General features: G+C 40.8%; 1 protein-coding gene across 1 annotated transcript in view; it reads left to right on the top strand.

Moving 5' to 3' along the window:
- Nucleotides 1-2,121: 2,121 nt before the first annotated feature.
- LOC148008694 (plant intracellular Ras-group-related LRR protein 6-like) overlaps nucleotides 2,122-17,417 on the top strand; it is a 108,320-nt gene continuing 93,024 nt past the window's right edge. Inside the window, exons 1-5 of the mRNA XM_087674068.1 lie at nucleotides 2,122-2,267; nucleotides 3,096-3,159; nucleotides 8,567-8,703; nucleotides 8,790-8,876; nucleotides 9,040-9,115. Coding sequence (XP_087530194.1) covers nucleotides 2,203-2,267; nucleotides 3,096-3,159; nucleotides 8,567-8,703; nucleotides 8,790-8,876; nucleotides 9,040-9,115 — 429 coding nt within the window. The 5' untranslated portion in view covers nucleotides 2,122-2,202. The remainder of the gene's footprint in view (nucleotides 2,268-3,095; nucleotides 3,160-8,566; nucleotides 8,704-8,789; nucleotides 8,877-9,039; nucleotides 9,116-17,417) is intronic.

Genomic DNA, 17,417 nt, shown 5'->3' with positions numbered 1-17,417 from the left:
GGGGGGGGGGGGGTAGAACGGTGATGACCCGCGTCTGCCAGTTGAGGGCATGTGGGGAGGGACTCCTCCTCCGCCACAGATTTCTCATTATTTGAAATCTCCTCAGCCAATGTTTCCTCCATTTTAGTTGCATCTAAGTCATTAATTTCTTTCTCAAATTCTTCCACCTGCATCTGTGTTTCCTGAAAAATTTGCATTCCGTCTACAAAGTTGTCATTGTGGTTAGATTCTACCTCAGTGGTTTTCCCTGGCCCATTAGCGTCATGGACTATATCACCACAAATTTCAAGCATGGCTGTGAATCTATTCAGAGAGTTAAACTTAGTATTATTAATATTTTTCCATGTTCAAGACTTTTGATTCTTATTCTTATTAACATGCTTTCTGTTCTGCACTCTCTGGAATCCTTCCTCATCTCCATGTGTTTGGGGGAGGGGTGCTCCTTCACCTCCTCTTTCTTATGTTCTTTGCCCCATTCAGGGCAATCCCTAATAAAGTGTTCCTGTTTCATGCATTTGAAGCAAAATTTAGGGAGGTTTTTATATATGACCGGTTGTGTACGAATGGGCTGACCCTTCGAGTTCCTGATTATTATCGTGTCCTTAAGCTTCTTAATGATATCCACTTCCACTAAAATTTGGGGATGCCACCTCAGATTGATATCAAAGGAGGATCTTTGCCCTAATACTTTACCTAATCGAGTTGCTATTGAGCCTAATAGGGAGTGGAAGGGGTCAGGTAAATTTGGGAGCTCAATCTAGACAGGCACTTTTGTAGGCTTGGGGCCATTAGGGTCGAAATCTATAGACCATTTGAATAAAGTTAGTGGAGCATTACACAGCATCCATTGACCATGAGACAGAACGGAGACCGCCATGTCTCTGGTCTCAAACAAAAAAATGAAATAGTTATTGGGTAGATATATGGTAGATACAACCTTGTATCCTAGGTTGCCCCAGTGTTCTCTAATCCATGATCTCAAGACCTCGATTAGAGGTCTTGGGCCATGGTAGGGGCCAATAAGGGCACGGTAGTAATACAGGAAAAGCACACAATCTATTACTTCATCTTCCAGGGTAACGGAGCACATACCTTCCTCTTCTTGGTTTGGGGAGGAGTTCTTACATACAGACTATGACTTGGGCGTTTCCTCTTTGGACCACGTTTTGGAGTGTACCGCTTCAGGGTGGGAATGTACTGTTCCGGTGTAGGAGCTTGTGCTATGTCTTCTCGTTTGCAGAGAATAGCTTCCTTGCAAGCTAAATAAATGGGGTATTCCATGGCTAGCCAATGTCAAAGTACCTGCAAGACGTGAGCCAAAGGTGAGACCCTGGGGCAGTCCAGAACTAACTTGTTGAGAGATGTTAAATAGCGGGTTAACATGCGCATATGGCGAAGAGAAGTGGGGTGAGGCATGTAATATTTGCTGTAGAGGGGACGACCCTTGTGATGATACTCATCCTGGCTCGAGTGTGGGATGGATTCCCATCGTCAGCAAATCTTCATTCATGAAAAGTTGAGGGGAAGGGCAATGATTGATCGGAGCCGAGCTCATCACTAGAGGAGTAGAAAGAGAAGGGGGAATCCTTGCGGGAGGGGGCATCATCTCGACCACACCCTTAGAGGTGCTGGCCGAGGGGTCCAAGGGCTGCAGGAAGGGCTACATGCCCTCCACTTGGAGATGGTTCCTGCCCAGAGGTGGCGGGAAAACGATCACTAGCATCGGATGTCAGAGGAGGTTGGAGTTAAAGGCTTTTCCTTGATTCAGACGTTGGACCTAAATCCATATTCGGACGTCGAGGATCTCAGCTTGATTCGGACTTTGGACCTAAATTCGTATTCGGATGTCAACCAAAATCCATGAGGGAGATTTGGACGTCGGACCTTAAATATGCCAAATTTCAACTTGCTTTTTTCTGTTTCCTGTTTTTCTCAAATAATGATCTGTCTCCTTGTTTAAAGTTTTTGGTTCGACTCCAACAAAGAATAATATCCTTGTTTAAAGTTTTTGGTTCGATTCCAACAAAGAATAATATCCTTGTACCACAGTGCTACACACAAAATGTTTTAAAATTTATCGGGGGGTTTAAATATTAAATTGGTACTGAAAATGAGGCCCACTCTACAAAGTGGACGTCTCTCACTTCCACTAAAGAATTTCTGCCCGAAAGTGTGTAGTAGCAGCAGCAGCGATCGGTCGCCATGGACAAGCTCCTGAAAGTCGCTCGCGCCTCCGGATCCCTCAACCTCTCAAATCGCTCTCTTAGGTACACAGAGCTCTGTCTATCTTTCTCTCTCTCTCTCTCTCTCTCTCTCTCTCTCTCTCTCTCTCTCTCTCTCTCTGTATATCACACATACACACACATACTCAAAAGCAGCTCCATTCGGAAATCCGTTGCCATTGATGACTAGTTTTTGAATTGATTGTCACTGTTGATGATGTATTCGCACGTTGGAACACCAAACATTGACATCACGCACACGCACATTAAAGCAAAGGTCAGCTCCAATGAAACGGTCGCTCCATCCAACTTGGATTCGGAGATCCGCTGCTGTTGATGACTAGTTTTCTGAATTGGTTGTCACCGTTGATGCTGTATTCACACGTCGGAACATCAACATTGACATCACATACACACACATTGAAGCAAAGGTCTGCTCCAATGAAACGGTAGCTCCATCCAACTTGGACTCGGAGATCCATTGCCATCAATGACCAGTTCCTGCATTGATTGTTACTGTCGATGTTGCATGTTGGAACATCCACTTTGACATCATCTTGCATCACATGCACAGAATGCTGCCTTTGTGAGCCATCTTGCATCGCATTCATCTATTTGTAGGTGGAGAATGCTGCATTTGCACGCTCTCATCTTGCATCACATTCGTCTATTTGTAGGTGAAGAATGCTGCATTTGTGTGCTGCCGTCTTGCTTAGGTGAAGAATGTTGCATTTGTGTGCTGTCATCTTGGACTGGCTTAATTTGTAGGTGAAGAATGTGTAAGCATCCATTCGTAGGTGAAGAATGAGAACCTCAGTTCCATCCATTAAGTAAAGATAGTTATATTCACTTTTTTCCTCTGTCAATTCGCAGTGAGGTTCCACCTCAAGTTTATAACTTACTGGGGGCTGCTGGCACTGACGAGAAGTGGTGGGAGGTCAGTTTCTCTCCTGTTATAGATTTTGTTTTCCAAATTCAAGCAATCAAATCGATAGTCTAATGGCCTTCCTACCTGGCAGACCCAAGTTCAAATCTCACACCATACCATTATATAATTCAATATATCTCCATTTTGTAGTCTGTGTATTGTGTTGCTACCTGCAATGCCACTCATAATTGAAGCAGCCAACACCATGGAGCTCTCTCTCTCTCTTTTTTTTTTGGGGTGGGTGCATACAAATGTGTACCTGGTGGTATCACAAAATGAAAGAAGTTTATGGGCTCAACTCTGAAGCTGTACTTGAGAGTTACATCAAAAGATATTCCTTAAGGTGGTTTGGGAAGAATAGGATTGTAAAGCCAAGAAAGGGGTAGTATAGCATCATCAGGAGCAGCCATCCACAGTGTGAAGAATTGGGCTATCATTTTTAGGAATGTCTTGTTTGCATGGTTCCATGTTGGCCTTTGTAACCTTTGTAAAGCACATGGTGCATGTTGGCTCAATATATCTTATTTAAATGAACAGTTAACGAGAGGTTGTTTCGGGCTTTCAACATGAGATGGTATAATTTAGTATGTGGGTTGGGCTATTGTGGGAGACAAGAGGCACTCGTCTCCCAAAGGTGTGCATGCATTGTGAGCACTTGTCCACGTCCGTTGATTGGTTTGCCATGTTGAGTCCCTTTCATAGTGTGTTTGATTCTTTCTTTTAACTACTTTCAAATTGGGTATCTATTGTTGCTTTAGATATAGCTTATTGTTGTCAAACAGTCATTGATCAAGAGTGATTCTTGAGAGGTACAATTGCTGCATGGTTCAGTCAATAATCTCCTGTGTCATTTTGAAAAATTTGCACTTGCTTTTGTGAAATAGGGTATTCATTGGGTAAGCAATGGAAATTTGTAATGAGTTGTAAGTTCCAAAATGAGCCTTTACAAAGTGCGACAGCCACCGATCCCTTGAAAAAAAAAAGATGGTTGATCTATATGTTAATAGATCACGTATAGATGGAAAAACAAAATTGCTATTGCAGCTTGATTGTGATTTAGCTAGAAAGAGGGCCTTGATAGACTTAGGAGTCGTATTGAACCTTAGGTATAATGAACCTAGAAGAATGCATCCATGTTCATCCTCAATATCAAATTGATCGTTGTCAACTACTCTATCTAGAAGAACTTTATTAAGCCTCACTTGAAGAAGCAATAAACATTGGTAGATGATCAAATTTTCCATCTTGGTTCCTCAAAATAAAGCATAGCACGCCAAGAAATTAGCCAACCCTAGTTGCCTTTGTTACAATAGATTCAAAGAAGTTGTTTGCCTTCTCAAGTATTTAGAGATGACAAGGAGTTTCCTCGGGTCTCACTAGTTTGGTTTTGATTTTGATGAAAATATTGATTTTGTTTACCCTTTCCTTGCTACCCCTTTTAAGAAGAAGCAATGAGAACCCCTTCTGTAGAGGTCAAACTATGAAGCCAATTGAACAGCCGAGCGTAATGCAGTAGCTAACACTCAAATTCATAGAATGTGGGCATGGTAGGCTGTGAGATCACGTGTTGCACAAATGAAAGTATTTCCTCCGCAACTTGTTTAAAAACAATGTGACCTCATCGTCCGAGGACTTAGAAGCACCCGTGGTAGAGAACTTGGCAAGAAGGTGCTGATACTCAACCTGTTTGACTTTCAAGTCATCATGGTTAGTGATTTTAAAGTTTTGGAGCTCATGATCCAGATTGATGCAATGGGTTCTATCTCGAGCCGCATAGTGGTTAGTCAAGTGTGCCCAATGCTCGGATGCTAAGTCAAAATATTGAAGTTGTGAATGAAATTTAGGTAATAGACCTTACATTAGCTCAATAATAGCGGAGACATTTTGAGCCTTCCATGAGCGGACAACCTCGTATGGAACAAGTGTGGGATTCGTTAGTAGTCATGTGTGTGTCTTGCGTGGTCATCTCCTTCTTGTGAGCCTCAATGACAAGGACATTAAGAGCTTTGACATTGTATTTGTTTGTCATTTTATGTGTTTTAGACACTTTAGATGGAGATCACATTAGTGCATTTCTTTTTGTGCAGTTTTGTCTATTTTTTAAGGGTTTGACTACGTTTAGGGTTTTCCATCATTTTGCCTGTATATAGGCAGCCTTATTATCCATTATCCATCATTGATCCTTCGTGATTAGCGAGCCCTCTCCATTCTCTCATCCTTGTGCTACCGTTTGGTGCCCATACTGACATGCTGAGTTGCATGTTGGGGTTGACTATTGCAGCCTTATACCTTCAACCATTGTAGTTACATTATTCCTTCTCTCTCTTGCGTTCTCTCTTTGTCTCCTCTCCGTGTTCACTTTCCTCTTCTTGAAATGTTGAAGCTTGTCTCTATCCAGTGATTGATAAAGATATGAGGTATTTGATCTTTGGTTTTCCTTTCCAACCAAGACCAGTTCGCTGATGAAGTGGTAGTGTACCTCTTTGCGGTTGTTGTACAGTTTACACCCTCATGTTGACAATATGAAATGCCAATTTTGCTCCTCTATACTATATCTCAGCATGAGATAAAGGAATAATAGGTTGCTTTATGCTGATGCAACTCATAGCTCCAGTTGCAAGACTAAATATTCACGGTCTTGCTAGTGACAAAGTCTTCCTTTCCTGTCTGTCTCCAATCAGACTGCCCACATGCATCTATGACTGCCTGGCCGCTGAACTAACATTCTCTGTAAATGTGGAGTGCATTGTCTAACTATTGGGCACTCACATGTCTTGCATTTGAGTGCTCCATCCAACGTCCCAAATCTGAGCATAGTCACAAGGGATTATCATTTTTGGGCTTGAGGATTGTGGGGATAGTTGCTTCTTTTTGTCCCCCATCCCATTCCATGTGACTGTGTAGTCAGAATGGATAGCAATCCCTCCCCATTCCGCATTCCCTGTTTCTTGTCTTCGTTCCATTTTGCTTCTCATGTGACTGCCAAATCTCAAAGCTTGTAGGAGTGCGTGGGGGGATAAAGTTGTTGGTCATCAATTATATCCAATCTAATAAAAAGGAATTTTAAGTCTCTCCTGTTCTCTCTCATGTCTTGTGTTTGCTATTGTCTATTGGTATGCAACGTTTTCTTTAAGTTTCCCCCTTGGATGCTGACAGTTGTTGTTTGGACATTTTATTTTTGATATGGATCAAATGCTGAAACAAGTCAAGAAAGACAAAAGGAGGCAAAGAAAGAAACCTGATAATTATTGATGGGAAAATCATCTTTTGCAAGGAGCTGTGGGACTATCAAAATCGTTAGTCATCAATTATATCTTTAGTCTGATATAACAGGAATCCTAGTGTCTCATGTTCTCTTTCTTGTATTGTATTTACTAATATCTTCTGCGGTGCAATCTTTTCTTTCAATTTCTCTTCCTTGGATGACAACAAGTGGGTTTGAACATTTTATACCTACATGGATCAAATGCCGAAACAAGTTAAGACAAAAAGAGGCAAAGAAACTTCATGAGAATCAATGGCAATACATCTTCTGCAAGAGGCTGTGGGTCTACTATAGAGAGATTCAAAAAATAATGTGTGGAGCACATTGAGAGAGAGATCTCAACATAGCTCGGGCCATGTAAGAAGGGGCCTTTTTGCATTTTCTTGAAGGTTGATGTTGTTGCCTACAGGTTGGAGCTGCCGGCTGCTTGGAAGATGTATCTGGTCTTCCATTTGAGTAATTTGACAAAGTATTGTCACTTTATTTCTTCTTCCATTCCAGATCTGGAGGAGCCTGACTAGGGCAGAAGTAAGAGTCAATGGGTGCAGTTAGCAGCATCAGTAGAAGCTTCTATGGGCAGGGAGGGACTGACTGTGAGAGGGAGTGAGCTTAGCGACAATGAGACTCAAATGACTTGATTGACTAGAGAAGAGCAAAGGACAATGTTAAAATAGCCTTGTGTACTGTACACACAATCTAAGATCATCTCGCTGACCCATCTCTTATTGATGGCATTCATCATTGGTCTCTTTGGTCACATTGGCCTTTCGTACACTAAAAGATTGCAAGGTGTTTGGGCTTATTATACCTTTTGCAAGTTATACTTCTACTTGCCCTATATTTCCACGCTCATCAGTGAATACCCTCATTGCTCTTTACCATTTATTTCCCTTTTTATATGATACATTCTGACAATTCTGGAGGCTGGGTTTCGGATATGTGGGATTTTTTAAAGAGCTGGTGATTTGTATCATCTTGTTGAAAAACTAAAAAGGTAAACTAAAAGATTGCAGGGTGTTTGGGCTTTTTATACCTTCTTGCAAGTTATACTTCTACTTGCCCTATATTTCCATGCTCATCACCTCATTGCTTTTCACCATTTATGTCCCTTTTCATATACTACATTCTGACAATTCTGGAGGCTGGGTTTTGGATATATGGGATTTTTTGAAGAGCTGGTGATTTGTATCATCTTGTTGAAATACTAAAAAGGATGCCCTCTTCATTTGAGAGGGTTGCATGATTTCCACACTTTTTAATGGATGCACTCTTGTTGTTTTTCATCATTCATCTCCATTTTGCTGTGCTGCAGGTAAAAAATTTGCCAAGGTGGCTGAATCTCTGGGCTATGTGCTGTGTAGTGGTAGCAGTAGGGCATGATCATAATAGCCTAATTTTCAGTTACAGGAGAAAAGATTATTCCTGCTGGAACTTGTATACCCACTACTTTAAACTCTAGACTGTAGTGTAGGGTTCCTCACTGTGATACCTTTGCTTTTGTATATGGATGATAATAAGAACCATTGAAAAAAAAGAAGAGTCTAGATCTATGTACATCCTTATTTTTTTGGCTTCATTGTCTGGTAAAACAGTTACTTTCTATAGGTTTGATACAGTGTTCACACTTTTTGTACTTCTCCCGAGGTTTTAGAACACAATCTCTTTCCATTCAAGGAACAGGCATGCGAGGAAGAGGCAATGATGATATTGTCGTGAAGGAAAGATTTGAGAACAGGAAACATCTACCATCTGAATTATCCTGGAGTTTGATGTGTCTTCTTGACACTCTTGGTTTTGTTTGAATTGACAAAACAAAAGCACCTCGACAAAAAATTTCATAACAGTATATATGTCTTGTGGTAGTGTGGAAAAACTCTGAGGTTGCTTATTGAGACTCTTCTCAGCAAATTTAAGAGCTCTGCCGGGGGCCCTGAATGCAATTGTACATTTGCTTTATGCAATTTATCCTAAAAGTACAGGGTGGAAATTGATAATATGTTGCTGCTTACATTTCTATGATTTGAATTTTGTATTGTAAAGAACATTGAATACGAAATCTATAGCAGATAGTATGATGAAAAATTTAAGTGAACAAATCAATTTTGATTTAAAGAGCTACTGAATTGCATGCTGTTTGAAATGTCCTGCTAGGCAGTGGAGCTGCAAAAGCTGTTACTAGCTCATAATAATATCAAAGAATTGGCAGAGGAAATTGGAAACTTAACATCCTTGACAGTTTTCAATGTCAGCTATAATCAGTTGTCATCATTACCACCCTCCATTGGCAGGTCCAAATAATTCTTTAGGTATTGTAACATTTTGATTTTAACTTTGATGTCTTCCAACAATGAAAGGGTTCAACTTCAAGTTTCAGGTTGATCTTGCTGAAAAACCTTGATGTATCCGGTAACAAGCTATCTGAACTACCAGCAGAGATTGGCTCAGCAACTTCATTAGTTAGGTATGTGTGCTTAAGAGAATGTTAAAGTAACAGTCTGATTCCACTCAGAACTTCAATTCTACAAGATGCCCGGATGTCGAATTTTACATTAGTAATAAAGTGTGCAATTTGATTGTATTACATGTGCCACACGTGTGTAATTCTCCTGTCTGTGACATACTAGGTTGAATTGCTCAAACAATGCGTTCTCATCTCTTCCTTCCAGCATAGGATCGTGCATAGAGCTTGCAGAACTCAAGGTACATAATATCCCCCTTTGCCAATAGAAATCAAGATCTTTAGAATCATTCACACTTCAATGAGGTTCTCAAGCATTTGCACACTCAAATCTTTCTACAAAAAATAAATTATCAAGTTTTGACCTCATGCTTTATTCACCTCAACATCCACATGTTCTCTTTGTTAGAAGACCATGTTGGGTGGTTAAATTTCTAGGTGTACAACTCATGTTTTTTTGGTACATCTCATGTCTCATTTGAAACTTCCTTACTTATGCTTAACAATTCTATGGTTTTATGGTGTGGTGCATTGGGGAATATCCTATGAGATGAGCGAATGCATGAAATTACCGTGATAAGTCATTTTTTAGCATTATCTACCCATTTAATTAATTTTCAGAATTTAGCCCTTCTGACCTTGCCCAAAATTAAACGTACCTATCCATAATTAAATTGGCTAGGCCATTTGCAACGTGAAGTGGTACCCAACCTCTGTTGACCCTTAGGCTAGCATTAATTAATTAATTAATGCTAGCCCCTAGTGTCACCATTGATACTTATTGGCCTATTAACTGCCCAAGGTCAAAACTGACACCAACTAGCCTAGTTAGCATTACTTATCACAGCTTTTGCCTTTGGCATCCATTGCATCCTCGAGGTCCTTGGCCTATTACCATAAAATAACTGCCATGTGCATCACATGTGCTAAACAACCTTGCACATTGTTATTGGCAAGATTAAAACATCTAAAAAATTTCATATCCCCGTGACAACTGGAGAAGGTTGCCACTTGGCGAGATTTTCCATGCAAGACTACAAAACGTTTTTGGAGATTGGAGAGAGGAATTCATGTATTCAGGCTGAGAGAGAGAGAGAGAGAGAGAGAGAGAGGGGGGGGGGGCAGTCTCGCGGTTACTTTCATGGGAAGGTAAACACGAGCTTAGACCACAATTCAACCGGATGGCATGTTTGGGCTTAACTTCAGTCACGGATGCCACCCTTGCCAGTCGCAATGTGCTAATATCGTTTCGTATAGCTAGGAGGCTTTTCAGGATCTCTCGTGGATATAGGCATTTATGGGAACAGCTTTTGATGGTTCTCCAGATCAGACAACCCTTTCCTGCCCTTGCTTCGGATTATCCCTGGCAGGATTGGGACTTCGAAGGCCGGCTGAATTTAAGCAAAGCTTCCGCTAACGAGGTGTATCATCTTCTGATTAAAGATCATCAATGGCTGGTTACTAAAGCGAATACTCTATGGGGATTGCGTAAATCCCGGTCATGGTGGAGGGCAACTGTGATGGAGGGTTGGTTGAACAAGACACCTTTCAAATATAAGGTCTTTCTTTGGAGGGTGATGATTGGTGGTCTTCTGCTTGCTTCAGCTCTTTCCAAGCGACGAATCTCCAACGGCAACTGTTTCTTTTGCACCACTAGTGTGGAATCCGCCTGGCACCGATTTATTTCTTGTCCCATCGCTAAGAAAGTTTGGTCATTCTTGTTAGCCGTTTGGCGAGCGGTAGTTGGTTTCTTGCTACACCCCTTTGATTGGGTTTTTGTGTAGCCCAAATACCCCACTCCGGCACAGCCACATATGAAGCTCGTGTATCAGTTTCTTCGATATTGGGGCTGTTGGCATAAATGGACCATTCGGAATGATTTTCTTTTTGATTCCGCCTATAATGTTCAGTGGCATATTGCTAGGCTTAAGGGTCTCTTGTATTGGTAGCTAGATCTTCTCCAGCATTCTGACATGCTCTCTAGGGAGGACTTACGTCCCTGGCATATGGCAATTTCCTCCGCGTCTTTGCCATGACTTTGTAACTCTTAGTACTGGAACCTCTTCACATGATGGCTTAGTGTCATCATGTATCTTGTAATCAAGTAATCTTGTATTTTTTTTGTAATTAATACAATTACCTTTTACGAAAAAAAGAATAGACTGTTGGTTTGTTTTTTCTGCAATGGGTGACCTTCTGGAGGCTAGAACAACAACAATCAACCCATTGTTGTAGGTGATATCAATTCTGGAGTTTACAAGAGCTGGCGACAGTAATTTCCAGCATCTTTGGAAGTAGGCGACAACTGCTAGGGCAATTTTTGATAGGTAACTGCCAATTTGAAGGGTTTCTTTGTGAAGAAATATTGAATTTCCTCTCTTTGGCATTCTCTCAGCTTCTCCACCCTTTGCTCAGTCATTCTCAGCATTTCTCAGCCATTTGGAGCAAATCACAGCCATATTTGGTGCATAGCGGGAGGATTTTTGCTGCAAACCTTAAATTTTTGCAAAAATTAGGGTTTGACAACTAGGTCAGAACTTGTGCCAATAGGAGAAGGCATCATACACTGAATTCAGCACTTGAAATTTGTGTAATTGTTAAGGAATTTAGATGCCAGCCCATTCATTGTAATTTGGGGCAGCATTGGTCAGTTTGTGGCTCCAATTATGCAAGTTGTGGGTGAAAAGTCAAGGGACAAACGGCTCGAATTGCTTGCTGATTGTTATTACAGCAAGGGGCTTTTGGAATAGCAAAGGAGATTGTGGAATCTCAGCTTGTACTAATTCCATTAGCAATCTAAGTTAAAGAAATATTGAAAGAGATGCCAATTTTGGGGCCAACAAGGTGCCCAATGTCCAAGATTATTAAGGTATATTATACATATCAATTTATGTTTATTTGCTGATTGCTGTAATTAAGTGTTTAATGAGGGAATTACCACCCTCTCCAAGAAGAAAGGTTGGTTTCATGGTTTTGTCGGGACACCACCCAATCCTTTGATTTGGTGGGTCCGAGGCACTTGATTGCAAGCCAAAGCTTTGCACTAGTACTGATTTTTGCTCTCAACTGAGAAATTATAGCAATATGTCTTCATACAGTGAAATGAAATCAAGCAATGATGATGGCTCTTAGTATGAATATTCACATGGAAATGAAGGAAATGTAATGCGTGATCTTGGATAAGGCTGAGATCACAGATAGCAAGCTGAAAATGTTGCTATTGGGCAAGATGTAGGGCCTTCAAGACATAATGAGGCCGATGACCAACAAAGTGAAGAGGAATTTAATGACTAGTTTAAGAATTAGATGAAGACAACAGCAAATCTTTTTGTTGAATTGGCAAAGGTTCTTCAGTATACTCGATTTTTGAATGCTCTGAAGAAGGACAACAAGGATAAGAAGAAGAAAACTTCTTCTACACTCCTAGACAACAAGGTGCACCGAAGGTAATGCCAAAGTCTTCACTTGAAGCTTCCAAAGATTCTAATGAAGCAAAACAATTGGTACCTACTGGGCAAGGAATGCAAATGCAAGGCCATCATGGAAGTGCCAATCCAATGGGTTTTGGATAGCCGGGCATGCATGCTATGATGGGGTAGTCAGGATACTTTGGTGGAAGCACGATTTTTCATACTATGGTTAGACATCCAAAGGGGTAGCAAAAGACTACGATGAGGGTGGAAAAGCAGTGAAGTTTGAGTCCTTTAGTGGTGCACAAGATAGGTTGAAAGCTTTGACTTTCATTCAACAGTTTGATGTAGCCTATTCAGGGGGAAACTTCATGGAGTCCTTGAAGATTTGAAAGGCAGACACTTTTTTGAAGGAGAATGCATTGCACTGATGGTCCACTCTTTTGATGCAAGGTAGAGCACTGCCAACATGGGTACATTCAAGCAAATGTTTACATTGAATTGGTTAATCAATACCTTTGATGTGGACATCGTGACAACTTGGAATACGTTGGATACTAAGGAATGTAAGAATTTGGAGCAATATAATAAGAAGTTTTGGGATGCATTGTTGCCTATTATTTCTTACTGCTTCGTATTCCTTCATGAGCAAGTGGAAAAATATGTTTAAGGACTACCCAACAGAATCAGGGATTTTTGTATTAAATCCATCGTGTCTAGCATGTCTAAGCTCATAGAGACTATGGCTACAGTAGATACTTTGCTGTGTAGAAAGGATTCGTGCTTCCTAGAGAGTGGGGAGGAGTTGAATAAAAAGTTGTTTAAGGTTGAGAAAAGGGGCGGATTTGAAAGAGGCCCTAGGGAGAATATCTGCCAACTCAATCAAGCCAAGTTGCCAATGAAGAAGTCCTTTCAAGTGGTTTGCTTTCTTGGCATATTGTAGTTTCTTTGGGCAATTGTCCCCATGTAGTCCGTCTACTTCCTTTGTACTTTGATTTTGATGTCTTAGAGAGTATTTGTTGAGTCTATTGTATTTGCTTTATGTTTGATGGCCTAGAGCCATCATGCATCTTGTAATCTTGTAATCTTGTAGCTTTTTCATGGTTAATACAATTACCTATTATGAAAAAAAAAAGAAGGGAAGGAGAAAATTTGCATGAACTGAATGAAAGCTGAATACAAAACAAGACTGATCAGTCCTTGCATGCAGCCCAAGGCATCATCAAGGGAAGGGGGATTGGGCCGATGACAGAAGGTAGTACTGGAAGATGGAGAAGAGACCTTGTACTTCAAAATATGATGAAACTTGCAAGGCTGAACTATGAATGATCAGCCAACTAACTCTGCTAGCTATAAATAGGAGGAATTGCCCAAAACTGGCTGACCTAGTCAAATAGGGGGCAAAATGGCTTGTCGACCTGCATTTGGAGAACAAAATAATGAAATCGCCAGAAGGAATGTTGAATGTAGTCTACATGATCAAATTGCTACCTATCCAGTGTGAACAGGTCTCCAACCACCTTTGAAAAAGAAATGCAAGTGTTGAAAACTGTCCACTATTGACAGTGTGAACACACCCAAAACTGACTAGAAAAGAAATCCACGCTCTAGAAAGAGTTGCCTCCTGTGTCAAAACACACGACGGATTGAATGTCAGAGCCCCTAATGTCCTTGTTTGGTTGAGGCTCATCGGTAGGAGATGATTGTGCATGAGACACATGATTGCTAACAAATGGATGGATGTCCACAATATACCCTTGCATAGGGATTTTTGAGCATTTGTCCTGCGGTCACAAATAAAATGCATTTTTCATAAAATATTCTATTGGATCTGTTTTTGTGGAGTTAAATTAGGCCAATGCATGATAAAATTTTCTTAATTGAGGTCTCATTTTATTTGCTCACCAAGTTGATTATTGCTATACGATCTCAGAACTGCTTGAAGCTTGTAGTGAATTGGCTCAAATGATGACCAAATATGTGGAGTGAAAGCAAAGCTTAAAACATAGAATGTAAGAACACGACTAAGATGCAGAAACGCAAAATGCAAAATGCAAAAACATGAAAAGAAATAGAGAAGAAAGAGCACTTTGAAGTGAATGAATCAATGTTTAAATGATGGAAAGAATGTACAAGATGCTCAAAGGTAGAGCAAATAAAGTAGTTGGGATGTGACGTCCACTGAAGATGGGTCTCGAATGCACTCCAATCTGATTGCAAAAGGCAAAAACACAAAGACAAACATAGAAGAATGAGAACTTTGAAGTGAATGAATCAGTGCTGTAAATGATAGAAAGAATATACAAGATGCTAAAATGCAAACCAATGAGAGTAATCAGAGTGTGATGTCCACTGAACATGGATTGCGATTGCATTCAGAGTTGGAGGAATGCTGAAAATGGAAGGGTAGTAGGCTTGTAACCACAACACTGCAGTTTGGAGGCTGAATTTGGCTGAATGCTGTAGTGTACCACCTGAAAATACTGGAAAACTGATCATTGAGGCTGAAAAACAGTAGCGTGACAGCTGAAGGTGAGTGGGATGTTGTATGCACCTGCACTATAAAAAACGTTATCAGTTTTATGTCGTTGTGGAAGCTGATCAGCAGGGTGGCCAGCTCGGCCTGAAAAGGCAATTGTTTGGGGGAGATGAAGTAGTCACTAGCTGGATGTAGTCGCCAGCAGCAATGGACAGGCACCAGGTGTGGGCTGCACTTGATGGAGGTTGGAAAATGGATGAATGTAGGCTGCAGGTTGAAAACTAGGCACCAATATTAGGAGAGAGAGAGTGGATGGATGTGACTTGCAAAACAAGGATAAGCTGAATGGTGGGTAGTCTGTCTATTTATAGACATAGAAGGATCCTCCTAAATTAGAATTTTGCTTGTGTGACAGAAACTGTCTAGGAACGCATTTCTCTTTAACGAGCCTTGGTAATTACTTGTCTTGGGGCTATTTAAAGGAGCTAATTGGTTTGTCATGCATTTTTATCTTAACAATCCCTCTCGGGCCCAAAACTAGAATTAGAAAGGAAATGTAAGAAAAGCTTAAGCCCATTTTTACCTTAAGGTGTCTCACCCCAAAACAACTAGGGAATCCAATAAAGGGTGCACATCGGTTGCCCAGTGGCTTACCAAGACTACAAAGGTAATGGTTATCTTACCAAGGGAGCCCAACTGATTACACAAGAGGCACCAGGGTATCAAATAAAGGGTGCTTGTCGGCTACCCAGTGGCTCACCAAGATATGCAAAGGTAGATGGAATGTCATCAAACTTTTTTTAAAAAGGAAATTGTTTTGAAAAATATTTCCGTCCTATCAAGTAATTGTGCCTTAGGGGGCGAATGAAAAGGAATGGTTAGATATACCACAACACAAACCATACAAGCTATCCCAACCACCCATGGGTGTTGGAGAGAGTCACTTGTGAAGCCTTAATTTGGTGGTAAAACTTTGGATACGCACTGGAGACTCTTCAGCCCTTAGCCATGAGGGTCCTTGCCCAAGATTGCTCTTCAGGTGCATGTGAGAGAAACTGGAGTGCCTATTCTCTCATTCATACAAAGTTTCGCTATCGGCTTAGAACACGACAGTTAGAACAACTAGTCTATTGCCGCACTAACTAATGCATGATGAGGGCTATGATGAGCATGGGTAGTCTGAAGCAGGTAAAGTTTAAATACTTAACCATCGCATTTAAAATTTGTTGTTTTAACTTTTAAACTTTGAACTTTGAAGTTTATACTTTACAATTTAGACTTTAGCATTTACAATGATCAATCTTACGTGCATCACTGCATTGTGTAGGTGAATGTTGATACATTCAAGTTGACGGGCGACACTCTTTCGAGTATACATAAGGAGGTGGACGAGGAGGAGGAGATGATTTTTGCAGAGCTCTATAGAGTGCTTATAGCAGCAGATACTCGTGACACTCGCAGTCAGCATGCTCTTGGGTGAGGAGTTCGAGTAGGTGGTAGCAGGGGCATGGTCATTCGACACCCTCCATCATGGAGGAGGGGTGGTTCGAGTGGCTTGCAGACATATGTAAGGCAGGGCTCTAGTAGCTCACATCATGTGCCTCATGATGACACCCCCCCCTTGCCTACACGGCCGCCACCTATGGAGCCATCATTTGATGGTGATGGTAACCTCATCAGTGAGGATGAGTATGAGTGTGTCTCATTATCGGATCCCAAGGAGTCATCTTCAGACTCTCTTGATGAGCACTTAGATGGTTTTGATGATGATGATGATAGTGATGCCTCATCATAGATTCATAGGTCTCTTTTTTTGTATCAAATATACTAGACTGTAGTTGTATCACATGTTTTGTACAGCCCATGCGACCGCGATGGTCATCCTCATGTATTTATCTTATTCTTCAATGAAATGGCTATTTCCACTTTAAACATGTATTCTATGGTGTATCATTTAATGATTTATAGTTTTTGTTATTTAAAAAATCATCTTAATTGTTTTCGTACTAATATCGTACCGTACCTTATAAAATCATAAGGTACCATTTAGTATTGTATTTTATCGTACCGTACCGTATCATACCTTTCGTACCTAACAACTATGGTTAGGGCTGTGAGTGCTGTTTTCTGCTATTGCAGGTCTGCCAACTGTTTTTGATTAGCCTCTTCCAATCTACTGCTCTTAGGAGACCTGTTGCTGCCTCCAAATGGCCTGTTTCCAGCCTTCTCGATCAACATCTTGCTTCTAGTAGTCTGTGTGTTTGTTTTCAGCATTATTTTATGCTTGTTTTGCTGCATTTAATGCTCACTTTGCCTGATAAAAGACATGTAGATACTAAGAAGGAGTCTTGACACGTTGTGAATGCATTGTTCATCTATCTTGCACAAACCAAGCTCTCCATGATAGCCATAGGATCCTCTTTACAAGAGCACCAACTTTGATACCATGTGAAGATATGCTAGGGTTTGCATGAACACAAACACAAATAGAGAAGAAAGAGAACTCTGAAGTGAACGAATCAATGTTGTAAATGATGGAAAGAATGTACAAGATGCTCAAAGGTAGAGCAATGAGAGTACTCAGAGTATGATGTCCGCCGAAGATGGATTAGAAGTGCTGTAACCAGTAGTCGGAGCTGAAGGAATTCTGAAAAT

This window comes from Lygodium microphyllum, unplaced genomic scaffold (assembly GCF_053477565.2).
Source record: "Lygodium microphyllum isolate KBCC unplaced genomic scaffold, Lygodium_microphyllum_v1.1.10 scaffold_81, whole genome shotgun sequence".
Taxonomy (NCBI): domain Eukaryota; kingdom Viridiplantae; phylum Streptophyta; class Polypodiopsida; order Schizaeales; family Lygodiaceae; genus Lygodium; species Lygodium microphyllum.
The sequence above is the reverse complement of the archived record's forward strand: the minus strand, read 5'-3'. Positions and strand labels throughout refer to the sequence as shown.